Consider the following 25,774-nt stretch of genomic DNA (forward strand, 5'->3'; position numbering starts at 1 on the left):
TACATCTGGGGACTAAGAGACTTTTGGAGCCTTCCATTTGAGAAGTTTCTTCTTTTTGCTCTTAAAATGAGTGACAGGAGAACAGGAGTGTCCGTTGGTACACTTCCAAGGTGTGCTACAGGCTGGGAATATATATATAAATGTTCCCTAATCTTAGTGATTGCATATGTATTTAATATTTTTTGAAAAACATGTATTTGTATAAAAGAACCCAAACCCATCTTTTCAGCCCTACATCATCTCTCTCCAGATGTCCCAGTTTCAGTTTCTCATTTTTTGGTCTGAAAAGTTTACTCTTGACTAAAGTGCTTTCTGTTGTCTAAGGCAAATACTTTAGAAAACAATACAATTGGGGGAAAAGTTACAATTGAATCTCCTTTCATATGGAATTGACAATCTGAGGGCATTCGGGTTGGAAAAGAGAAGGCTCAAGGGAGACCTTGTAGCAGCCTTCCAGCAGCTAAAGTGAGCCTAAGGAAACCTTGAGAGGGACTTTTTACAGGGATATGTAGTGATAGGACCAAGGGAGAATGACCGAACTGAGAGGGTCAGTTTATATTGGCTAATGGGAAGAAATTCTCTACTCTGAGGGTGGGGAGGCACTGGCATGGATTGTCCAGACGAAGTGGTGCATGCCCCATCCCTGTAAGGGTTCCAAAGCCAGGCTGGATGGAGCTTTCAGCAGTGTGGTCCAGTGAAAGGTATCCCTGCCCATGTCAGAGGGATTGGAAGTGGGTGATCTTTAAGGGCCCTTCCAACCCCAACCATTCTGTGAATCTGTGATCTCCCTGGCTAATAGAAGCTATATTTCCCAAAGTCAACAGCTTGTTTTCTACTTCTGTTTTGTTGGTAACTAAAGGAGAGCTAATTAAAAAGGCCTAGAACCTTCCTGTGTACCTCTCAGAACAGAAACTGTAATAGATTGACTAGCTTCTCATTTTACATGTAACAATTGAAATAGTACAGAGTTATGACTGTATTTAAAGCGGAATGCTTCTTATTTCTTTTGGAACAGTCATAGTTGCATATTTTATATTGACTGATAATTGGTCCTGAAACTTTTTATGCCTTGAGTAATAATTGAATTTTAAGCCAGCAATTTTAAACCATTTTGTTTTCTTCTCTTTTTCTCATTCTCTGCCCTGCTTCAGACCAGAGGAGACCAACAGAAGAGTGAAAAATGTAAGAGAGTTGCACATTAATTGTGATTAATTATTTTTGAATGCTTCTGTTTATGGTACTATCCTATTTACCGTTCTTTTCAATTGTTAATTTATCTGATGCAAATTAGTGCCACTTTACAATGATCTCTATGTGCAGCTAACTTTCCCAAATCATTGTAATAAGAGAAAACAGTACTTGTATCTGCTTGCTTGAGATATACGAGATGCATCATGACACTCTTTAATTGGTTTTGGTGGCAATCATGGCAACTATTGTGTGCAAGACTTTGCAGTGCATTGTAGAAACATCTCTAACAGCATGCTGAGATTCTTTTACACTGGCACATGGCATGAGAGGAAAGTAATTAAGTATGTATTCAGGGATTTTTTTTTCTGTTTGTTTTTAGGTTTTGATTACATTATACTGGCTTGGGAGGAAAGCTCAAAGTGACCCTGATTATAATGGTCCATACCTGAATCTCAAAGCATTTGAGAAGTTATTAGGGCAAGCATTGAGTAAGGTAAGGAATCCAAAAAAGGAAACTAAATGAATAGATTGAAGTTTATAGTTTGTTATACAGCAGCAATTCTAAACAGTCTCTTGAGGGTTTTGTTTTCTTAGTTTGGAGAACACAGTAATTTGTTTTGCTAGCTATCAAGTTCCATAGGAAAGGAATGATTTTTAGCTCAGTTCTTCTGCAACCCATCTGAATTTCAGAATACATCTGCTCTAATTGATGTGGTAGATTGGGAAGAGCCCTATCTCAATCCTCTTTGACTGAGATGAAAGAAATTTAACACCTTTTGCGAAGTCTCCTCTTCAAGCTGTTATATGTACTGTTGTGTATGTGTTTTAGGGTTTTGCATTAGCCTTTGCTGAAGTTTGTTTGTGAATTCAAAATGCTCATGAGTAGCATTTGCACCCTAAATTATTGGAAAAGACCTTTTAAAAGTGACTCTTGCAGGCACTCGAAGAGTCCAGCCAGCCAAGCAGAAGTGGCAGAGATAGTGGGTACGGCGATATTTGGTACGTTGACCGGGGAGAGCCTTTCCCATCTTCAGTTACTCATAAAAGAGACGATTCCTTTGATAGCTTGGACTCTCTTGGTTCAAGGTCCTGCACGAGCTTTTCATCAGATATAACCTTGAAAGGCGGCAGTGAAGGTATGTTTTTCTCTCCAAAATATTTTGTTGACATGTATCTTATGAGTGTGGGATAAGACAATGTATGGACCTGGTACTCGGATGCCCAGTACTTAAAGTCAGTTCTAGTTGTGTGACTGCTGCAGTTGCATTTTGCTTAAGCAAATATTCACCTCTAACAGTTGGTAGGAAAAAAGCATTGTTCGCACAGTTCTTCCTGGGAGGGGTTGCTGAAATTCTTGCTCTCACTGACACGTTAGGGGGTGTGTGTATGTCCAGGGTATTTTCCCAGAGTTCTGTAAGGGAAATTCCTAGAAATTAGATCTGGATGGGATTACCTAAAATTCACCAGTTGCACAAGTTGCTTGCCTTGTTCTTAGGGTGACTGTGTCAAACTGCTATGTCTTTACTTCATTTGTGAATATTCAATAAGGTTTTTCCCACCTAGGTTAAATACTGAATAGTATTTGTTGCTTTTAATAGTTTTTCATGAAAATAAAGGGAACAAGAAGATAGTGACACTGGATCCCTAAAGCAGCACTCTAGCCTGTGTTTCTCTGCTGGTTTTAAAGTTCAATGCCAACTTGTAGCCCAAAGTCACACAAATTGTAAGGTGTTGGGTTTTGTTTCATGTGAGTAACAAAATCATTGAGCAGAGGCTCCATGGAGCATTGGTGATCTGTGCAAGGCAACATTTAGCTACATTACATACGTGATGTACCCTGGGCTTCTACTGGATTTTAATCTGGTGAAATGAGCACAATGCTATATTATTTGCTGTTTATTTGTCTTTGTTAGTAAATTTATCTTGCAGATACTATTTAATTAAAAAATTTCTGTGCTGTTTTTTGTCTTTAGTATGGAGGCCAGCACTTTGTTTCCTGCAGGGAGCAGTGATAATGAAAGAATGGAACAAATGCAGGAGGATCATGCAAACCAAATTGAGTTTAATGGATCTTATCACAGCTTTGCCACAGACTTCTAAAAATACTTCTCCTAGTGTCCTGTCAGTAGATCAGCAAATTTTCAGCTGAAACATCTAAAATACAGAGATAAATTGATTTTAGAAGACTTAGATCCAAGTTTTAGCTACAAGCACATGTCTAGAGAATGATGTTTGTATCTTTCCTTTTTATTTCCACTTTCTTCTAAGGTTGCGACAGTGACATAGACTCGGAACTGCCTTCCAAAATGCATGACTCCCATAAAGATGACAGGTCTTACCGCAGGATTTCGGTGATTGAACCAAAACCTACCACTGACTTCAACCGTTTCTTACCCAACAAAAACAAGCAGACAGCATATGTGCCAGCACCTTTAAGGAAGAAGAGGACAGAGAGGAATGAGGACAACAGGAGGAGCTGGGCAAGTCCTGTTTTCACCGAGTCAGATGGAGCATTTTCAAGGTACTGGTGTATGGTCTCAGTAAAGTGGGCTTTGATGTAGAAGTTTTAAAATAAGTTGCTTCTCTATTAGCTTAAGAAAAGCTGCTCTTGCTGCAATAAAAAGTCAAGTATTTGATTTTCCGTGTTTTATCAAGGGGGACATTTTGGTGTGGTTGTGTGGTTTGGTTTTTGGTTTTGGTTTTTCACATTGTTTCTTGATGTTTGAGTAATGTTTTGAAGCTGGCCAGACTCCAGATGTATTTAAATGGTCTTAAATGCAAGTTCGTGAGAGATAGACCTATGGTTTTGACTGCTTGTTAAAGTTTCCAAAATATAGTGATGAATTTCAGCTGTCCGGCTTCTTGATGCATACAGATGAGATTAGTGGGCAGTTCTTGAGTTTCACCATTGCCTTCGTGCCTTCACTGTCTCCATTCTATTCCTGTCTCGGTCAACCTCAGTGGACGTGAAACGAATCCTGTAGCTTCCTGCCAAAATAGCAGAGCAGAGTGTGGGCTCACAAATCCAGCTTCCCTCCAGATCATCTATGAGTATGACAGTGGCTCTGATTCAGAAGATGAAAGAAGGCTGCCCGACGTTGTTTTGGATGACTTAGCAAATCGTAGATTTCTAGTCAAAAAGAGCCCTGTAAGCTCTGCTGCACCTGGACATCATTTCATGTTGCACAATGACTCTCCTAAATCTTGCTCGCGAGAAAGTTGTCCAGCTGGTCCACCAGCTGCAATGCTTGAACCAATGAGGTCAGAGATACTAATCCAAGATCCAGTAACTATTGCATTACCTAAATCGCAGCCCTTAAATAACTCCATAAAGTTAGTCTTCTAATTGGCATTTTAACACAGCTGATAATTTGATATGCTTTTTCTGTCAAATTTTGTGGTTTTCTCAGTGGAGACAGGATGCTGATATAACCATTTAACGTCTTTTAAATTTTTTTTTAATTTAATCTATTTTATTGTTTCTGGTGCTGCAGTGCTGAAATTGAGAACTAATATGCTTCATTCACAAGGCTGAGCTCCTGAGCCAAAAAGCATGTCTTTTTGCATTGCTTATGTCAAGTTGCTCCTAAAATATCTTAACTGATTGGATATTTTGAACAGTACCCAGAGGAGGCAGAGGCAATTGGATACTAAAGGCGAAAACAAACCAAGAGTTAACAGTCCTTCACAATTATCTGGGTATTGTGATGAGGACGAGGAAGAAGTAGGCATCCCAAACATTGAAAAAGATGATCTCTATTTTCGCAAGCTAAGTTCTTCAGCGCCAAATACAGTTGTTGCTTTTGACAAATTTCTTCCTAAGTTTTGGACTCCAGAGGAGGAATTGCTATGGAAAAAAATCAAGAAATCCTCTTTCAAACCCTGGTATAAAGAGATTCAAGGGTTCAGGTGCGTTTTCATGCATGCCTGTTTCTCTCCTGTGTGCAACACTTAAATAAAGTGTAGTTCTATGACTCAGAATTTTTAAATTTTGACTGCCGGTGTAGCAACAGGATATTTTTTATTTTTTCTTTTTTTTCCTTTTTTTAAAAATAATTGAAGTATTATGAAGTACTGTTGCACCTGTTGTACTGTTGCCACTGTGCATTTTACTCAGTGAGTATACATTTCATGTTTTTTTTTCTTTCTCCTCTGCTCGTTCTTTCTGCTGCTGCACAGTAGAAAGAGATCAGATTCTGAGGATGAGGAATTTGCTTACAAACAAAGCTGTGCTATTGTTGCTAATCAACCAAGACCAAGTTTTGACTGGAACAGTAGCTGCAGAAGGGATCAGAGTTATAAGCCAACTGCTGAATATGTGGGAAGCTCATTGTCACAGATTGCAGAAGGAAAAATCTTGGAGTCTCCTGATCAGCCCAGGTTGATACTGCTGCATGAGCTATTCTCTTGGTGCATCAGAAAGAGATGGCTGGATATGCAACAGCTAAATGAAATTAAACCGTGTCCCGTGATGCCATGCTTTTTTGGTTATTACTATTTTGCTGGTTTGTTGGGTTTGGGGTTTTTTTCTCTTTTAATGTAGTTATAGGTTGCTGGCGTTCTGAAATATGTAAATGTGAAAGTGTAACATGCTTCATAGGGTTACTGGCTTTGTGTGTGAGCATGTAAGCGTGATGTTTCTGAGCAGGTTAGGATGCCGGGATACCTTTGCGTTGGTTGGTGTGTGCTGTGCTACAGTCAGTGGTGGTGAATGCCAATGGTGTCGTCATTCTGCTTGGGATACTGCAAGTCTAAACCAAATGTATATTGCAATACGTTGTGATCTGCTTGTCTCTTGCTAGTTAATGATATTTTTACTTCCCTCCTTTTGTTTTATATGCTTCAGTCAGTTTTCGTTACTTCAGGCCCTGCAAAAATACACTGACTACGTGTCTTCTGAAATGGAGACCAGAATTGATCCCACTTCTGGCCCTAGGCTCATAAAATGTAGAAAGAATGTTTCCTTTATACCAGGAGGCAAGCAAGGAGATGAGGAGAATGGATATCTATATCCAGATTTGGAAAATGATGATTTGTTTGTTCGGAAAACTGGGGCTTTCCATGTGAATCAAGTTGTTCTTCAAGACCCCCGGTATTTAAAGAAATTGGCTGAGCAGGAGCCTCCTCTAGAGGGTGAGATAATTCTGCAACCCAGAGAGGGCCAAACTGTGATTCCAGATTTGGAAAAGGATGACATGATTTTTCGTAAAGTCCTCTCTCAAAAAAAAGAGGTGCCTTTATCAGGTGCTCCCGACAAGTATCACCCAGCACTGTTTCCTGATCCGTGGAGTCTTCCAGAAGAGATACGGTCCAAATTTCTATGTTTACTTGAAAAAAATGCGATACCAGAGGAAAGGAAGAGCAATGGCAGAGTGCTGTCACCATCTTTACACCATAAGAAGGACGATATGCTGACCCGCAAGATTGAATCTTGGAAAGTGGGAAGCAACGTCCAGCCAGTAAATTTTATCCCAGGTCCATGCAGTGAAGAAGACTGGAAGAAGTGGGAAGCAATCAGGGAGGCCAGCAAAGTTAGACACAAGAAACGGCAGATGGTGGAGAGGTCAGGTTGTGTCCTGCACAGAATGAGTGCACTTGAACCCTTCCCATTCAGAAAAGCATCATCCTGTGCTGAACCATTCGTAGAGTGCCAGTCTGTTTGTTCGTGTCGTCCTCGAACAAGCTTTTCATTTGCTTTGAATAGAAGCTCATGACTGCAATACCATATTTTCAACAAAACATTATAAAGTTTTCTAGTTTTAAGCTGCCATTTTGGAGAAAATACGCTATCATTCCCTCAGGCTCCATAAGAAACTTATGCAGAAGTTTCTTTCCATGGTTGAACAGGAATAGTGATTATTCAAATGACTATGGAGGCTAGAAATATTGTCTTCTATTCTGCAAGATAATACATAAAAACATTTCTGAAATACATGAATGCTTTAAAGACAAATTCTGGAAATGGGCATTCTGATATTCTTGCTTGCACCTAAGTTTAAAAATGCTTGTAAACTGTCCTACCACAGTTCTGAGATGATTACATGAAGTGAAAAAAAAAAAAAAAAGTGTTTCGCCTGCCCAAAGTCATGGTGCATGCAAGTTGTGTGTCTATGTAATATTAAGTCCACCATGGCATATCTTATTCTGCCAATACTATTCTCCTACTTTCATACAGTCTTGATTCATTCTTTCCCCTAATTCTTTCCTGTTAGCCTCAAAATTTCTCTTGTCTGACTGAATACTCTTTCTTAAGTACTTCCTATCTCTCCTTTGAATTTGTATTTACTGGGGGAGAGTGGGGTTCTAAATGTTTACTTAGCTCTGAAAATACGGCATTGCAAGTTGCAGATCTCCCAGCTGTGCATCATTATTTTGTGACTAAGAGACTTCTGTGTTCCAGTTGATATTTTGATGTTGCTGCATTTAATTTTTAAGCTTAATGCTGTTAACAATTTTCAAGCTTCACTGAGAAATATTTCTAAAGCGCTTGGAAATATTGCATGTTTTAAAAATTAATTCAGTAGAATTAAATAGGTATATTATAAAATACTCGTATTCAAGAACACTAAAAATCCTCTTGAATTGCCCTGGATTAAGTGCATTCAGGGATTAATATGCTAAACTTCTATTAGGGTCTTTTATTCTGATACACATCAAGTATTACTTTCAGTTAGTATCAGAAATGGTTGAAGTAACAAGAGAACAACCTCTGTAAACCTCACTTTTGTTGGTACTCAAGCTGGCATTAATTTTATTTTCTTGAAATAAGTCTCTTTTGAGCATCATGCTGTTCAGCAGCACTGGAATGAGTAAGTGGTGCAGAAATAACACAAGGCTCTATTTGTGCAGTATTGCTAAATGAAAAGTGTTGGAAACTTGCAGGCAGCCTTATTCTGACAGTTCTGCCCGACTTTGCCCATCATGCAAGTCCTGGTGTGTTTTTTGACTGGTGTCCAGTTCCTGATGTGCTTTTCCATGCTGGCTGGTTCCCAAGCTTTCAGTTTCCCCATCACTTAGTGAGAGTGCTGGTCTACTAATGGTGTTAACGTTGTTATCAATATCTAGACACTGAATCTCTTTTTTTTGGTTTCTGATTTCTCAGACTGTTTCAAAAGCTTTCTGATGAGCAAGGGTAAGTTTTATAAAAACTTGAAAGATTGGAATGCTAGTTTTTTTGCCTCTTCTCATCTTTATGCATGAACAGTAGCTAAAAACTCATGCTGAAAACTTGTGCATGACGCTTTGTTGTTCTGTTCTTTGCAATTTATGTAATGAATGTGAGATAAAAGCTATGTATATGGCAAAAGTTCTCTCTGCTGTCTCATGTATTAAACTTATGGTTATCAGTCACTTTGAAAATCAGCTCTAATGTTTTATTCCTGCTGAAGTGAAAAATTTGTTGTTCTCTATGTCATTTAGGCTTTAAAATATTCAGAAAATGTAAAGGAATATTAACAAATATTTTATTTTGAAGGGTGTACAGCTAGAATCTGAAAATAATTAACAGCAGTAGTATTTATCATGGGATTGGTGAATGGTCTGGGGTTATTTTATATCTCCCAGGTTATTGAATGCTCCGTGGTACACTTATAGATTTGTGTAATGGGAACTTAGATGTTGTTTATAATCTGTGACTCAAGAGAAACTGTGACTCAAAGAGAAATAATTTTTCCACTTATTTTGTGATGGCATGTTAAGTATTTTGGAATGAATGGTGTTCTACTGATTTTTTCAAAATTAAAATTTATTTATTTATATATTTGCTTCCCTATTTTTACTGTGAGGCAAATTTGGTAAATTACTGAACATTTACTGAAGTGCAAAATGTTTCAAAATTAGGTGTTAGGAGAGGGAGACTCAGAAGACTCAAATCACTAGTTAGGTTTTTCAGTTTAGACTGAAATTTAAACCTAGACCCAGTTCCATGGTATGAATATAGCTTTTCTTAGGTTATAATTTCTTTGAGATTTTCCTGTTTTGTTGCAGGCAGATACAGTAAATGTAGCTATGTTAGTTTTCTTGAACTCATCTGAAACAAATTTGATACAGCCTTATATAGTATTTGATTACCCTAAAACAGTTCTACGTGTGATATAACTTAAGCATAAAAAATGAGGAAAAGAACTGTACAGGAGTTTCTGCAATAGCAACCAGGTGATTCTTGCTGAATTTGGCACTCTTCTCATTCAGAAAATAGATAAGAGAACAGATATGAGGAGTTAATGCCCCTGCCTTTATTTCTAGGGGCCAGAGGCCAGTCTCATGTTACCAATGAAAGTGAGTTCAGCCACTTGGGAGGAAGTGAGAGTCTGGTTTGTTAGTTCAGAGATCTCTTGGAATGCAACAGATTAGAGCAAGGCTCTGTGCTGAATCTATTTTGGTTTTAATCTTGTTTTCCATCATGTAAGAGAAGTGCTATATCCTACTGGAACTTAACTGCATCCCTGTATATAACTAATACTTTGGATAAATGGAAAAAAGGTACTTTTGAATACTAAGAAACAAAAAAACCCCCAAGCCCTAGAGACCTAGCTTTCCCTTTGCATTACGCCGTTGAACCTTATGATAAAACACCTGCATTTTGCTTACTGTCTCATAGGCTTGTGGTCAAATCTCATCAGGAGCCTTGTCCTATATCTAAACTGAATGTCCTGTTATGTTTATCACTGCAGTGTGAAAGAATAAAGGAAAAAATAGCATGTGGTAGGGGAGAGCATGAAAGGTGAGCTTTGAGGAAATTAGGTTAAAGGGAACTAGCAAGTAGGAGTTCCTGGGGGAAACTGTAGCCACGTTGAAGAAGTTAGCAGGAAGACGGCTGTGTTAGCCATCCCAACTTTAATGGAAAGCATCTCAGAGGTTGGGGAGGATCAGCATAGGCTAGTGGGGCCTGTGATGTCCATGAACTGAGCCTTGGGCCGTGTCTGACTCTTAATCTTCTGCCAATGGGCATCAATAACTGATTTGGAAGGAAGGAAAGGACAGGAGGTGATACAGAAGGTGTTACAGGAGAGAAGTCCAAGGTGGGAGTTTGGATTTGGGGAGAGGGGATGCCTTTTGGGTCAAAGAAAGAAACAAGATCAACAAAGAAAATAGCAAGTTAAAACAGAAGTAGCAGTGTTCTAGGAGGGAGCTCAATGTGAATGATCAGCATGGAGATGTACAGAGCTGCTTATTCCCTTAACCTGATTTTATTTGCTCAAATACCCAACTAATGACTTGTGTGTTGGCCCTACAGCACATCCCATCGGCTGCCCATGTGCTTCCTGCTCCATTCAAAATAACACTCATGAGCATTCAGTTGTACTAATATAAGCCTTTTTCTCTGACTGAAGGTTTCACCCATGTAAATGAGGGCTAGGATGTTATAAAGCTGAGTTCTCTTTTCCCTTTCTAGGAGTAAGTCTTTGAATGATGTCAGTGCAGAGGAGCTGCAGACACTGCGCAAAATCCGTTATGAAGAGCTGCAGAAGATAAAAGAACAGTTACAAGAGCAAGATCTAAAGTGGCAAGAAGTAAGGACTCCTCCTCACCTCTCCTTGTGCATCCTGCTTGAAGGGGTGGATCTCACCTGCCTTCAGTGTCCCTAGTAAAAAAACTTCGGCATGTGTGCAGCAATTCATGGGGCTGTCTTCTAAAACAATTCATCTCATACAGCTGTTACAGTTTTTGCGGATGCCTGTTTAATGCAGAACTGAAATTATTTTAAATATCCTCCTAAGTTTCTGATTAATGCTTCAGGATAGAACTTGTATGTATTGTAATAAAGCCTTCAGGCCTGATTTCTGTGGACGTAAAGAGAAGTTAGGACATAGTTTCTTGTGTTATCTGCAATTTTTGAATACTTCTTTGGAGTAATGATTGGAATGTCTGAGTATTTGATCCTCTGGGAGAAAGTGGAATAAATAATACTTCCTTGTGCAAATTCTTGAGGCTCCTATCCACTAATAATGCTGTCTTAAATCCAGCTTGTAAACTGCATGGTAGTTTTGCACAGTATCATAAGCATTTCTAAAGACTTTTCAATTTATTAAAATCTCTGCTTGACAATGAGTATCAACAAGAAGCCAAAATTAAGAACAAACCCCAAGCAAGAAGTTCACAGTTGTTTGTTTAATGCATCTCAGTTCTAATATTCAGTACTTCCCCTTTACTCAGCTCTGGTATTTCATGGACAATATTGCCAGCTCACATTGCGGTTTTACAGAAATGAAGAAAGTACAGAAATATCTGTTTTCAGTTTAGAATTTAAGGCATATTTATTCTCAAGCTAGTGAATCAGTCTAACATAGTAGTGATTTGGAAAAATAATGATATCCTAAACTCTAAAGCCCTCAACAAAGAAATTCAGATTGCATTTGCATTAGTTTTCAATTATGTGTTTTAGAATAAAATTGAAAATGTTAAGAGGAGAAAAAATGGGCTAAATAGCATATAGTCCAGTAATTGCAATTGTTAACTTAAGGAGGCAGTGGGCCTGCAACCCTAAATAGAACATGACAACCCCTTTATAATTTAGGGGAAAGGTACATGAAAATGTGGCTGTGATGCAGACATGCAAATAAAACCAGGCCAATAAATAGCATGTAATGGGATGCCTCTGTAAGTCTATGAGGCCTTGAGAAAATCTAATGGCTTATATTTGTGTTATGCTAAACAGGATCTAGCAAAATGGAAGAGTCGTAGAAAGAGTTACACTTCAGAATTGCAAAAGAAAAAGGAAGAGAGAGAAGAAATTGAAAGGAGAGCCTCTGAGGTTTCTGGAAGGAGTACCAAGTCACTGAAGGAAATGCAGCAGGAGAGGTAATAGTCCTAATGGGAATATTATGTGTAAGAACATAAATCTGAGCATTTTTATTCCTTTAAATTTTTGAGCCACTATTACCAACAAGTTGCAATTGATTCTGCAGAGATCTTGACAATTTTAGTTGCAAAATAAAATGTAGAAATCTAGGCAATTGAAGGGCTGAATATGGTTTTCTAATGCGCTGTTTGCACAGAATGTTAAGCAGTTTTCTCTATAAATGATATTTTACTTTGCTATCCATAAATAAAATATTGAGAAATCAATATTTGCATTCTTTTTAAATGAGTTAAAACAATAGCACTGAACTGGATAGCTGCCTTTTTTACTCATGGATAAAGTTAACTATTTATCTTCCTTCTTCCACTACATTTGCTATTTTTTTAGCCATTGTTGAGAACTGCAGCCAGAATTTTAATTTATGTCACAGAGCTAAACTTTTACTTGATTTCCCCTTCATCCCTAATTTTTCCTCTTGATATTTACTTTCTGAAGAGCAAAAAGTGTGAACTGCACAGTACCATCTCTAGCGGTGACAGTCTTATTTATTTATCTGTTTATTTATTTCAAAAGCACATATGACTCAGCAGAAGGTAAGATATACATGACATGTATTCATAAAAAAGTCTAATCTTTTGGATTTCTTTAATTTTTTACTTATTTGTGAGGACAAAAATTAGTTGCCTGAATAAAAGTGTGGATGGTAATTGTATTGACTATTCAGTATCAATAAGAATCCTGTAACTTATATTTTAAAGGATATTCTTGTAGTGGTTGTTCATTTATGACAAAGGAATGAGTAGCAAAAATTAATAATTAGCTAAATTTCAGGGCACTGTCTTATTTAGGTATCTAAAATTCAGCATAGCATTTCAGAAACATTGAGCACAGTTACACAGTTCAGGCAGTGTTATGGGACTATCTTATTCCTGTTCTTTCCTAAATAAATCTGAATTTCTGAGGATGTGTATCTGTATCATTTACAGATGTGCAGCTAGATCATTTTATTGGCAAAGATTTCTGTCATGGTGGCAGCCTGATAGTATTATGTCTGAGTGCTATGAGAGTGCTGAACTGGGGAGAAGGTGGAAGAAGATAGATTAAAAATATATGAAAATATTAATGTATTTAAATTATGCTAATAATTTTTATTTAGTGGAGAGGCATTTTTGGCTTATGCTCAGCCTTAAACATTTACTAGTTGCAAGACTTTAGGCCTGCCTGTTTGTCGGGTCACTTTGGTATTTTAACAGGCTCTATTCCCTTAGGGAAGAGAGAGATCAGGAGTCCTATGAGCAGCAGAAACAGGAGCACAACTGGGTGTCCTCACTGAATGATGATGTGTTCAGTGAAGACAAAGCACCTTCCACAGCAGCAGAAGATTGGTCAGCAGCCAAAGATCACCATTTGGAAGAAGATGCTTCCCACAGCACTAAGGACAGTAAAAGTGTGTACACCACCCAGCCTCCCAAGGAGAACCTGCCGGAGAGCTCGGCTGCTCGAGAAGCTCCTGCTCCTCCAGAGAGCCTGGAGCGGGAGCAGAGCCCGGCGCTTTTGTCCACTCGTTACTCAGTGAATGCTCAAACTGGGTCAGCTCAGGTTTCAGCTTCTCTCCCGAGAACTTACCAGAAAACTGATACCTCCAGGTTAACATCTGTGGTTACACCAAGACCTTTTGGTGTCCACTCAAGAGGAATCTCGTCACTCCCACGGTCGTTCACGGTAAAATTCTGCTTCATTCCTGAAGTTTGTAAATTTGGGGTCTTCAATAGCTGGGGGAACAGTAGTTTTAATGTTTTGGTTTTGTTTATAAAGTGCCTCCTGTGTGATGAAGGCTGTGTTAATAGAGCAGGAAGTTCTCTCGTACCTTTAGATGTTTACTTGTGTTTCTGTGCTTAAACACACTCCTAGAATTAAAGCCGGTAGCTACATTTAGTAAAATATTCTTTTTATTACTAGTAGTAATTCTCCTTTGGGTGCTTTATCAAAAAAATGTCATTGGAGGTAATTATCTGGAGCCAGGTTAACATAATTAAGTGTTAAAGATAAATTTTTCAGGTGATAGAAGTTTCCTCTGCTCTGCTGACTTTGTTGAAATTTTATGCTAGGCTAAATTTTGTCTGCACTCTAAAGCACTGAAACAATTAAATTAATTCCCTGCCCCATTACTGTGATGATTTTCATAGTTTTCTCTTATATCCTTATTTGTTTCAATTTAAAAAGTGGCAAGAATATAAATAATTCTAAGCAGATTACTTTAACAAGTTTATCTTAAGTCGGGACTATTTCAAGAAAAAAAAAGCATTTCAAGAGGAAAAAAAAAATTCTAAGTAGGTAGTTAACAATGGGCACAGGAGCCAGAATTTGTTTCAAAGACGGAGGTGGTTTTGTTAAATATAAAAATCACTGAAAGATTCAAGGATTTCTGTTTTAAAGCACTTCTTTACCAAGCTGTCATTTTTCTCCTAGATGGATGATGCTCAGAAATACAATGGAGAAGTAGAAAAAGCTAAAAGAACTCAAACTTTGTTCACCAGCTTTTCACAACCAGACTCTGCACACCCTCTCTCCACTGGTGTATTCAGAAGCAGAGGTGAGGAGGAAGAGGAGGAAAAAGGTGTTCAGTCAACACCTCCTCCCAGTTTGGCATTACCTTTAAAGTCCCAAGACCAAGATGCTGGATGTAGTATTCCTAAGCCAGAATATGGCATTCCTCCTGATTCTCTTTCACTTGCATCTTCTGCAGAAACTGCGACTCTGACAGAGCCTAAGGATTCAAAAGCCATGGTAAGTGTGGAAATAATGTGATTACTTGGCTTAACTGAATGCCACAGCAGAATAAAAAAGAAAATAACTAAAAGTACATCTAATGCAAGCATTTTTCTGGTAGTAAGAAGACATCTCAGAGACTTGCTATTTCCTTTGATTTAACTTCGGGGAAAGAGAGTATTTGGGGAAGAAAAAAATATTATTTTGCTGAATTTTCCCCTATCCATTTTGTCATGTGCCTAATTTTATTTATCATTCTAATTCAGAATAGTTATTTTACATATATTTCATGTTGCGAAGTTTTTACTATTCTCCAAATTAGCACACTGTTCATATAATCAGGTGTGACAGTTAGATGAATTATCTGAGCTGCTGTAGCATTCATTTGCACTTTTAAACTGGTGGTGGAAAATAAAGATCAGCTTTTCAAAGGCTGGCCATAAACATCAGTATCACACTATCCTTTTTTCCATCTGTTGTGACTTGGATTTTTTTTTGGTAGCTATTTACTTGAATCTAATTAATGTTCATTAATTTTGAAGTAAATCACCATCTCTTTGTGCATGTGCTTGTTGGAAAAGGGGCTGGGTCCTTCAGTGTTCTTTTTGAAATATGTATCTTAAGTGCTGTTTCCTCCAACTGATTGCATGTTTCACCAACAATAGCTTTAATTTTAAATTACTAAATACCTTGCTGTACTATCTGATGATTCAGTTCATAACCCTTGACAGATTTGGATTCCTGATCCTGCTGTAAAACTTAATTGTGCCAGTTGCTTGGGTGAAGGTCATAAGACCTTGGATGCTGATTTATGAAATAGCTTCCCATAACAACTTTTTTAAAGTTCATTTGCTTCCAAACATTCTTCTTCCTAATCACTTTTGGAAAAGAAATACATTGCAGTTTAATACCCTTAATGCCACTTGGCCATTTTAATGAATTTATCATAATTATTTGAAACTGTGATTGCTGCATAAGGAAAAAGACAATGAGATAATAATCTTTTTTTTCCTTTGTTGTAGCAAAAACTGGCAGAGGAGTTTCTGTTTTAATCAGTGAAAACTGACAGATTTGATACAAGTTCTTAGTATCTGTTTAAGCAAGGCAATTGAGAATAGCATGTGCTAGGTCCATTTGTTTTTCTCCTGTCATTAGTTAAAAGATTATAAATCTTTCCTCCTACAAGTGAGTAATGGTGGGGGGCATTTAAAAGATATTTTTAAAAGTTAAAAAAAAAATTTCAGTTGTATTATGTAATTTACCAATCTCCAAGTAAAGGAATGCAAGTTCCATTTGATGTGTTTGTAAATCATTGACAGAGAGATTGATATAGCTCACTAGTCATCAGGGCCATAGCACCAGGTCTGTGGAGCACTGCTTTAGAGATGACCTATTAAAGTGTTAAAGTTCAGTGTACGAAGTCACATCACTCCTCTGACAAGAGAGAAATCTGAAGAGTCTTGTTGGGATGGTGAGGAAAAAAAATTAAGACCAGTAGTAGTTTCCAGGAACACACTCAAACTCGAAAGGTTTGTATGTTCTCCAGCCAGTGTGCTAACCTGTTAAGTAGATTCATTTTTAATATACTCACCTAAGGATTTGGGTTGTATGGGAGCATTTGCAAGCCAGTAGCTGTGTTGTGAAGAAAAGACTTAATTTCTACCCTGGGCTGTAATGGGGAGTGTTCTCCCAGGAACATTCCTGTAACATGAGGTGATACCTTGGGATGATGCCGTGCTCTGTTGTTTTCTTCTCTATCCAGTACTCCGGTACTGCTGAAACCACCTCTGGCTGCACCTCCCTGAGGCTGGCTGGCTGCACCTGCTTGTGCAGTGCTGGCTGGAGCTGCCTGTTGCATCTTACAACAGAGGAGCTGGGAGGAATTGGCATAGGTTTCTAGACTTTTAAATATTTTAAGTTAGGGAAAATGAATCCGACTCTTCAGGAAGGCTGGGTCGCTAGGGAACTAAAATGTAGGCGTACATTCAATACGTGTGTGAAAATGTGCAGGGTCCCTTCCATGCACATTTTGCTGGAATATATCCATCTTAACATTGTTTGACAGAGAATTTTTTTCCTTTTATATCAATGTCAGTGTCATGCTGATGAAGTGTGTAGTGTGCATTTAGGTTTTTAATGAGCTCACCTTAGAATGTTAATGTATGCAACACATGCTCCAAATATAGCGTGGGATTGAAAGCAAGTGTTACAAAATGTTTTCCCATTCAGATATTCTTGTTGTTTAAAATGGCAAGGTTAGATTTTGATTCAGATTCTGAAAGCATCTTGAAAGTCCAATAAAGATCTGGATTTAGCTGATTTTGGGATTATTTCTATTATCAAAGCCCTCTATTACAAAATCCATAGCAAGCTGGTAGTGTTTCACACAAAATCAAGAAGATGATTGTGCACCCAAGTAAACCTAGTTGTAGCATGAGCCTAAACTGATGATTCTTATGGTAGGATATGCAAAAAAAAAAAAAAAGTTTGATTACAGTTATCTAGCTTTTTCAGATCTCTGATGCTCACTGAGGAGGCAGTGCATGTCACAAATGCACAAGACAATCCACGAAGAATGATTTAGGTGTTCAGTTTCCTCCAAGTTCTTGAATTTTTTTAGCACTGTGTTGCAAAACATCTAAAATAACAGAAATGCAGAGTGAAAGATACATGTAGAGAAAATATAAATGCAAACTGAAACACCTGTTGGACTAAAAAGCAAATGAGTTAGTTAACTGACTTCAGTACTGTTTCCTTTGTCTGTGATGCTAATAATAGATGATTAAAGTGCACATCCTCACTTATTTAGAGGATAAACTTTCCCTCATTTAGATTCCTGTGATACCAGATACTGTAGTGTCATGTTTTATTTTACAGGAACAGTACAGTGAAATGAGAATCAGTATAAACCAGAGACCTGGCCACAGTCGCAGCTTTGGGTTTACAACAAATTGGAGTTCTTCAGGAGCCATTGTACAGACAGTTGAAGAAGGTAAATGTGTATATATTCACAAATTTTTGTTCTTATGTTTAATTTGCAGAGGTTTCTCAAGGCATTTGCTGCTAAGAATGCTGCAAAACATCAGGTGCAGAACTGAAAGATCACTATTTAGTTTGCTAATGTATTTCTGTGAACCCCCATCTCTTGAAACAAGTTGAATTCAGAAATACCAAAATGCATTTTCCTAATCAAGGAGGGTATAAACATGCGCCTCTTACAGAACAGTATTTAGGGGCAAACGCAGACTTCCAATGTCCAGACTGTTTCTTACAGCTGAGTTTGAAAGATTTCACTTCACATGGTTTGTAAACACTTGCAGAGGAAACTTAGGAGTTAATACTCTTTGTTCAACTTCTCCTTTCTTAGTCATGCTGAATTCTGGAGACAGCTCATATTCTTAAGTAGCTGCAACTTCTAAATTGATTTCCAGTGTAGTTTTTTTTTCAGTTGTTTAATACTTAGGGAAAGCAAATATTTTTGTCTTGAGATGGCACATATATAAAGTTCATTTCTAACCTTTAATAGTCTTTTGCAGAGAATGAGCTTGATTTTCTAAAAAAAAAAAAAAAACCAAAAAAAAACCTAAGCAAATCACATATAATGCTTGTTTTCTAAACAATGGTATTTCCCATTGCCAGTAATACTTGAGGAATATTGAATTGTGCCCTTCTTTCCACCTAACACAAGATCATCCTGAGAAAGGAGAAATAGCTGGAAACTATTTATTTAGCTAGCTCTGTATTATGCTTTCTTTAGCTAACTTTTAATTTAGTTAGGTCTGTATTATGCTTTCCAGAGAGGAAACAACACTGTTTAACAGCAGTTAATGAGAAGTCTTGGATTTCTTTTTTCTTTTTCAAATTCAAGAAGCGAAGCGGCCTTTTTCCACTATATCTGAGTACTTTTCATAATTGGATTTGCTCTAGGATAACCCTCTTTGAGCAGGGAGGATGAACCAGATAAACCACTGTGGTTCATTCTAACCTGTTTTGTTCTGTGATTCTGGAAATACTAATATTCGTTTTGCCTGAAGAATAACTTTCCCTTTGCTTTTCCTGCTGCTGGGCTTTGGGTTTAATTTCCATCCTTGGAGGCAGGGGTCTGTCCATTTGCACTGCCAGTTGAAAAGGAGAAACGTGAGGGTAGTGAATATTCCTGCTGGTCATTCACAAAGGTCCACATGGGCTCTGTCCCAAGGAGAAGGTGAAGGCCTTGTGGTTTTTTGTCTTGGTTATGCTTTATTACCATTCTCACAGGAAAGAGCACAAAGTATAGATTTAACTATACTTAACTATAAGAATGGGCTGCCTCTCAGTGCTCTCGTTTGTAGCCTGTGTTCAGCACTTTTTTCTTCCAACAACTGTCCCATCTTGTATCCTTACTCAAAGGCTGTAGCTCCGTTTAAAGAAGTGAAGGATGAAATATTTGGATGACCCATTGAAAGAGTAATATATGATTTCAGCTAGGCACTTGGGAATGTTGTATTACCTATTTTTAAGGATAAGTCATAGGATAATTCAGCTTGGAATATCACGTAGAGTAATGTACTGCTCAAAAAAATGTCAAGATGGAATTCAGGCTAAGTGGCCTAGGGCTTTTTACCCATGGGGGTTTGAGGCCCTCTGAGAATGGAATCCACGCAGCCTCTCTGGGCATTATCCTCTCAGAGAAAATTTCCCCTACATACCCAGCCAGACCGATCTTTGTCCCTGTTTATAACCACTGTTCTGTGTTTTCCTGCCATAAATTTCAAGGAAGAGCAGCTTTCCCTTCTCAGGGACCTCCTGGTATGTACTGGGGGGGGGAACTACTGTTAAGTTCTTGTGCAGCCTCTCTTCTCCAGGCTGAACAAGCCCATACTCTTCAGCCTTTCCTCGCAGGTCCATTGGTCCAGCCCTAACCATCCCAGTATCTTCCCATTTAACTTGCCCCAGTTTATTGATGTCTCTCTTACAGAGGAACACCAAAGCTGGACACAGTATTGTCAGTGTGGCATAAGAGGTGCTGAGTGAATTGAACGGCCACTTGTCTTGACTTGTTGGTCATGTTAGTGTTCATACAGCCCCACCACTGCCAGGGCCCCCAGCCTTGCTCTCCAGCCCATCAATGCCCAGCCTGTAGCATCACTGGGATTAGTCCTTTTCAGGAGCAGGACCCTGCATGTGGCCTTGTTGAGTGTCAGGTTCCTGCTCTCAAGAGCAGCCCTGCCCTCCATTGTACTGGCCACCCTCTCACTTTTGGCAAGGTTTGAGAACTTGATGAGGGTGTGTTTTCCTCCTTCTCCTACTGATTGCTGAACATATTAAACAGGGCAGGTCCCTGATACATCCTCATGAGATCCACTTGTGAGCAGCCTGCAGGCAGAGTAAGAGCCATTAACCACTTCCCACAGAGCCTCACAGCCCAGCCAGTTTTTCACCATCTGGTCGTTCTGCCCTGGGGACAATCCCATCCCACTTTTGATACCTGGATACTGTGGAATATCATGTCAATGGTCTTGTTAAAGGCAAGGTGGATTGTAACCACCTCTCTTCCGTCATCCACTGAGATCTAGCCAGTTTATCATTGAAGATAACCAGGTTGGTCGAGTGTGATTTAGGCTTGGCAAATCCAAACCAAACATTCTAGTCACCCTTTTCTCTTTCTTAAGCCCAGAATAAACTTCCAGGAATACTTTCTCCTAGCTGTATGATGTTCTTGAGATGATACCCAGCATGTATATTTTTTGCTACTTAAAGACGACTCTGTATTCTAAATATGCTATTCATTAGAAAAAAAATCCTCTAAGAAAACTACTTGGTAGGAAAAATTAACTTGTAAGTGTTCTCAAAAACCTAAGTAAGAGTTAAGCTTGTAACACATATTTCAGTGATACCCATTTACTACATATAAAAAAGGATAGTTCTCATTTTTTAAACGAGTCTTCAACCTTTACACTAAAAATTAGATAAATAGCCTTAAGTCATTAATCTAGACATTGTTCTGCCAACTTCCCCAGTGCCATATAATCTTTATTGTTTCAGTCCTTCCCCTTTCACTTTCCCTTTGCAATAAATTTTTTGAGATTGTGTGCACAGGAGTGCATGTCTGATCAAACGCTTGCAGTCATGTAGGGCAAAGTAAATCTGATCCACATCCTTCAAGTTTTTTTTTTTTTTTTCTATCTTTGAAATAGTGTTTATCTATTGTAATAACAACAGATGGAAATAGGTTAGAGATAATTTAGAGCATATGGAAAATGAGTATTTGGTTGCTTTTGTTTTTACTGGGGACTAGTAAGAAAGAAAACCCTTTTACCTTCAGGAAAACCTATGGCAAACATAAAAGCAGTTAGGTACATAAAAGCAGTACATATTTTATATAATGAAAACTAAGTCCTTTATAGGAACGTACAGAAATTAACACCTATAGTCTTGTAGGAGCTGGACAGGGTAAGACAACTGGTAGCATACAACTTTCGGCAATTTCTGGTGGCTCTGTGGGCTTCTCTGGATGTGAATCAGAGCAGGAGCCCACTGTAGGCACCCTTTTGTCCAGAGACTGTGGAGGAAGAGCTGCTGGCAAAGTTACAGGCCAAAAATTGAGCAGTGTAAGTTGTTCTGGATATTTTAGGTCCAGATCTAGAGACTGCTGCTATTCATTCAATCTGAATGGTTGGAGTATCGTCTGCATATACCTTTCTACTAATATTATAGGAGGAACTGTGAAATCTTCAACTCCCTTCCTTTCCTAAAACTGAGTCAATCGAGATACACTGTTCACACCTCTGAGCCTGGTCTCATCCCTGACAAATTATTTGAATAAAATCAACACAACATTTTTTTGGTTACTGGGGGTTATTCTGTCACAAGTCAAGACAGAAATTATGAGTGCTAATGACTCTGCTGCAGCCTGAAGCTTTCCCTGTATCATGAGCATAAGCCTTAATCCAGATCTGGTTAAACTACATGGTACTAATATCAGACGTGATTCTGAATGTTACATGAAGTTGTTGAAATTAGTAACTTCAGTATTAGTATCTCTGATAATATTCTTAGTAGTACCTTCCATTAACAGACTTGAATATCCATAATTCTTTAACATCTTCTTGACCCCTGGAGATCCATGTTTTTTTCCAGTTAAACTGTTGCCCATATTTCTTCCTTCAGATGAAAACCCTACCTTTTCTTCCACAATAGAGTTTAAAAGCAATTAGTATTGATAACTGCAAATTAAGTTTTTAGTCCATATTTTAAGAATGATGCAGAACAATATAGTATGGAGCCATGTTCTTCTAGCAGAGAAGCCAGTGGAGCTTTTTAGTGAGCTATGATTGATCATTATTTGGTGCAGTACTAGGAAAAAGAGCATTTCTTAATTTCTTAACTTCCTTGTGTGTCAAGCCATCTGAATCCTTAGTGGATGAGCCAGACTTACAGCAGCATTTTACTAACGAGTCAAAAGACACTCAGGATTAAGCATGTGGTGTCTAAATTTTTCTGTCATACTTGTCCACATTTGTTTCTAATAATGTAATAGGGCATTGTTCTTGGTATATATTAAGTAAGATGTGTGTATTTCACTGCTTACTTTGGAAAATCCTTCCACTGTTTAATTCAAACTTGTTTTATTAACATGAGAGTTTATTGTGCAGTCCTTAACTATATTTTTACTTGGCTTTTCTATTTTCTGTTCTGTTAAGGGAATAATTCTTAATGGAAGAACCATTCATATGTAATCTGTAAAATCTTGCTTGGAGAGTCTGAGTTTCTCAGCCTATCCATTTTCTGAATTAAATAGAAAAAAAAGTTTATGAACTGGTCTTCTATGTACTCTGTCCTTAGTCTAGTGAGATTGTCTGCCAATGTGTAGCAGATGAAAAAAGTATAAAGTGCAGCTTGTCTTGCAAAATATCAGTAGATTCAAAGTCCAACTTGCCATAAAATTTGCTCTTAATAGATAAAATAAGTAGAATCCAGAGAAGTCTAGTGGGACAATACCCAGCAATATCTTGAGTCCAATTACCAATCAATTTAGAGCTAATAAACTATTCTGGCAAAGCAATAAAGCATCATGCTCTTGTCAGTAGAGGTCAGAAAATGTAAATGAGAATACAAGAAAGCCAGCTTCTACTGGACTTAACAAAGTGCAGGCTGTTTATTTGGGGTTTTTTTTTTTTTTGACAAATAAGAGGATTACCCAAACATTGGCTGAATTTCAGCTAATCATTGGATATAGACATTGTGCTGCCTCTCTCTCACTAACTATCACAGATTATAAAGGTGAGTTAGTGAAGTGAAGACTGAACACAGAGGTTGTTTATTAAAATGGGGGGACCATAATCTGAAATTTCCAAGTCCGGAAGACTGATTTCTTTTTTGTTCTCCTAAGTTCTAAATTGAAAAGCTGCTTTGATACTGAGTTTACTGAGCTTATGTTACAGTGTAGTGAATTTTTCTAAGACTTTCTAAATATGCACCACTAAGCATTTCTTTCAATGATTCCCCAATCCACTCTCTTCCAATCTCAACTGGGATAAAAAGAAAAAATATGGAGACATAATAACATTTTTCTTCTGTTTTCTGCAGGCAGCCCTGCAGCACTTTGTCAGCTGCATGTAGATGATGAGATCATTGCTGTCAATGGCACAAAGGTTTCCCATATGGACCACAGTCAGTGGGAAGAAGCCATCAACAGAGCACTAGAAACTGGAAACCTGGTCATGGATGTCAGACGATATGGAAAGAATGGTGAGTTGTTTCGTCAGGCAGATACTGTATGCTCTGTAAGGCAAATAAGCTTTGTCTCTGCTGTGCCTGACAGCTGAGAGTCCTTATTACCCTTACAGCAGTAATACGTGTCTAAGCTGAGTAGTTTGCCAATGTGTCTGTTGCATTTTAACACAACTTGGCTTTTTTAACTGCTTGACATTAGAAATGTCTTGACAAGCAAATCTGCAAAACATTGAACTACTGACCTCACTCTTGTGCTCTGGCCTGTTTCTTAGAGGGTGGACAGGTAAAAAAAGCGTGCAACCAGCAGAAAAAGGAATCTAACATTTTCTTCCCTGCCATACCACAAGAATTAAGAGGGTCTGATCTCTAGGGCATCACTAATTTTTAAAGGCCCTCTCTCTCAATCACCAGCTCCCTTTCTTCCGGGAAGGAGGATCTTTTTTTCCTTTCTTCAGGGTGTTTGAAGTGAGGTATAAGCTTGTGGGTGATGCAGCACCTGTGTGCTATGATTCTGGCCATTGACCCAAATATTGTGGTGCTGTAATCTCTCTAGAGTGGTCCTACCTATTCTGGGTAGGGAGGGTTTCCATCCTGGCTTGACAGCCTTGTAGCATGTCTTGACTTGCCATGATTTTAATCAGGAAGCCCTTTCAAAGTTCTAGAAGAATTTTTGCAGAGTTGAAGTGTGATCAGTGACTTCTTTCACAGTATAAATACAAAACATTCTTTTAGTGGGATGCTAGGTAAATAAGTTACCAGCAAACTGGGGTAAAAACAGTGGGGTTAGGAAGAGACAAGTAACAAATCACTTTATAGGACCTAATACAACTGAAGACTGAGATTAGTGGCAAAAAACTAATTGAATAAAATTTTCAGTAGGAGGGGTAGGGAAGGGAGATAGGATGGAGTATGTGAGAAGAGCATCTTTTGTATCTGCCTCATCAATTTGCCACTTTAGTTTAGGCTGCCTTTTCTTCCCCCTCTCTGTGCTTCCTGATGAGCATGGACATGAAAATCCTTCCCTGGATAGTGTATGAGTCTCATTGTACCTGGAGTGAGTAAAGTCAGAAGAATTTTCTCAATCCTTACTAACACTAATGAAATAGTGTCCAATGAATGCTAACTCCTCTCTAATGTTCAGCTGCTGTAGCACATATCAGCAAAACATCTTTAGTTTTGGCAAACTTTTACCTGGCTTATGACTAACACTTTCATTTTTGGGGAAGGCGGTCTGCTATAAATGCCCTTTTTCCTGTCTTCACAAATTCCACCTGATTTGTGTGTCCCCTCTCCTGTTTTTGTGTTATTTTAATGTTTTCACTAGCTATTGTTCTGTTCTTTGACGTTACTGTCTATATTAATTTCTCAATCGTCCACATACCAAAAAGACTGGGGCAAAGACCTGCCTTCCCTGCCACATGTAAGGCATAAAATCCTCAATCTCACCAGTGTGGCTACCAACATTATAGGTACATCTGAAAATAAATGGATTGATGCAACTTCGGGAGAAAAAGTTTCAAATGCTTCCACCATATCCACAAAAAGAGATTTCTCCAGCAGCCTTCAAAGTTCTGTGAGTATGTTTTTGAAGGTTCATGGGAGATGAGGGGAGGAAGAAAAAAATGTAGTGTCTTGATAGTGGGAGGATGGAGAAAAGAACTTGTGAATCTTCTGTGCCTTAAGCAATACAAGTGTAGAACCCTTATGTGAAATATAAGGTAAATAAGATGTTTTAAAGACTTGCTACTGTCTATTCATGAGAGAACACTGGTGAATGATAAATATTAAAACAGGTGCAGACTGTCTTTTGATTAAAACCATATATAATGTTTGTTCTTCAGAGAAGATTTTGACCGGAATTATTAGCCTAAATGGAAGTTGCAGCCCCAAAGAACAGGTGCATATGTGCTTTCAAATTACTTGCAAATAAAACCTGCCTGCCAAGGAAGATCTTGGCCTCTGGAATTTTCTTGCAAGCTAATGTGTTTTATTTCTGCAGCAGTTCACAGCTGGTTATTGATTCCCTCAAATGCATGCAGTAGCTTTATTATAAATTACACTGAGGAAGTTTTAGATTGTTTTGTATCTTTCTACAAAATATTATGAAGTGTTTCATGACATATAGTTCCTGATAGGAAAGATGCGTAGTTGGATAAACTTCCACAAATCTAATGAGCCTAAGACATTTATTTATTTATTTATTCATTCATTTATGTATTTCAGGATACAGAAACAAAATTGATAAATGGAATGCAAGGAGATCTTGGCTCTAATGAACAAAGAGGTAAACCACTGTTG

The 25,774-nt window shown here is 38.2% G+C and overlaps 1 protein-coding gene across 21 annotated transcripts in view; it reads left to right on the forward strand.

Annotated features, from left to right (window-relative positions):
• LMO7 (LIM domain 7) overlaps window positions 1–25,774 on the forward strand; it is a 132,430-nt gene that overhangs the window by 86,463 nt on the left and 20,193 nt on the right. For 8 of the 21 annotated variants that reach the window (XM_063149450.1, XM_063149446.1, XM_063149451.1 and 5 more), the window contains 17 exons: window positions 1,152–1,182; window positions 1,571–1,684; window positions 2,129–2,327; window positions 3,460–3,712; window positions 4,153–4,452; window positions 4,813–5,100; window positions 5,371–5,571; window positions 6,038–6,754; window positions 8,294–8,323; window positions 10,586–10,703; window positions 11,849–11,991; window positions 13,261–13,714; window positions 14,462–14,779; window positions 17,639–17,753; window positions 23,330–23,491; window positions 24,865–25,049; window positions 25,700–25,760. In XM_063149450.1, coding sequence (XP_063005520.1) covers window positions 1,152–1,182; window positions 1,571–1,684; window positions 2,129–2,327; window positions 3,460–3,712; window positions 4,153–4,452; window positions 4,813–5,100; window positions 5,371–5,571; window positions 6,038–6,754; window positions 8,294–8,323; window positions 10,586–10,703; window positions 11,849–11,991; window positions 13,261–13,714; window positions 14,462–14,779; window positions 17,639–17,753; window positions 23,330–23,491; window positions 24,865–25,049; window positions 25,700–25,760 — 3,689 coding nt within the window. The remainder of the gene's footprint in view (window positions 1–1,151; window positions 1,183–1,570; window positions 1,685–2,128; window positions 2,328–3,459; window positions 3,713–4,152; window positions 4,453–4,812; window positions 5,101–5,370; window positions 5,572–6,037; window positions 6,755–8,293; window positions 8,324–10,585; window positions 10,704–11,848; window positions 11,992–13,260; window positions 13,715–14,461; window positions 14,780–17,638; window positions 17,754–23,329; window positions 23,492–24,864; window positions 25,050–25,699; window positions 25,761–25,774) is intronic. The other 13 variants (XM_063149454.1, XM_063149462.1, XM_063149455.1 and 10 more) reach the window with 12 other exon arrangements.

Source organism: Melospiza melodia, chromosome 2 (assembly GCF_035770615.1).
Source record: "Melospiza melodia melodia isolate bMelMel2 chromosome 2, bMelMel2.pri, whole genome shotgun sequence".
NCBI lineage: Eukaryota > Metazoa > Chordata > Aves > Passeriformes > Passerellidae > Melospiza > Melospiza melodia.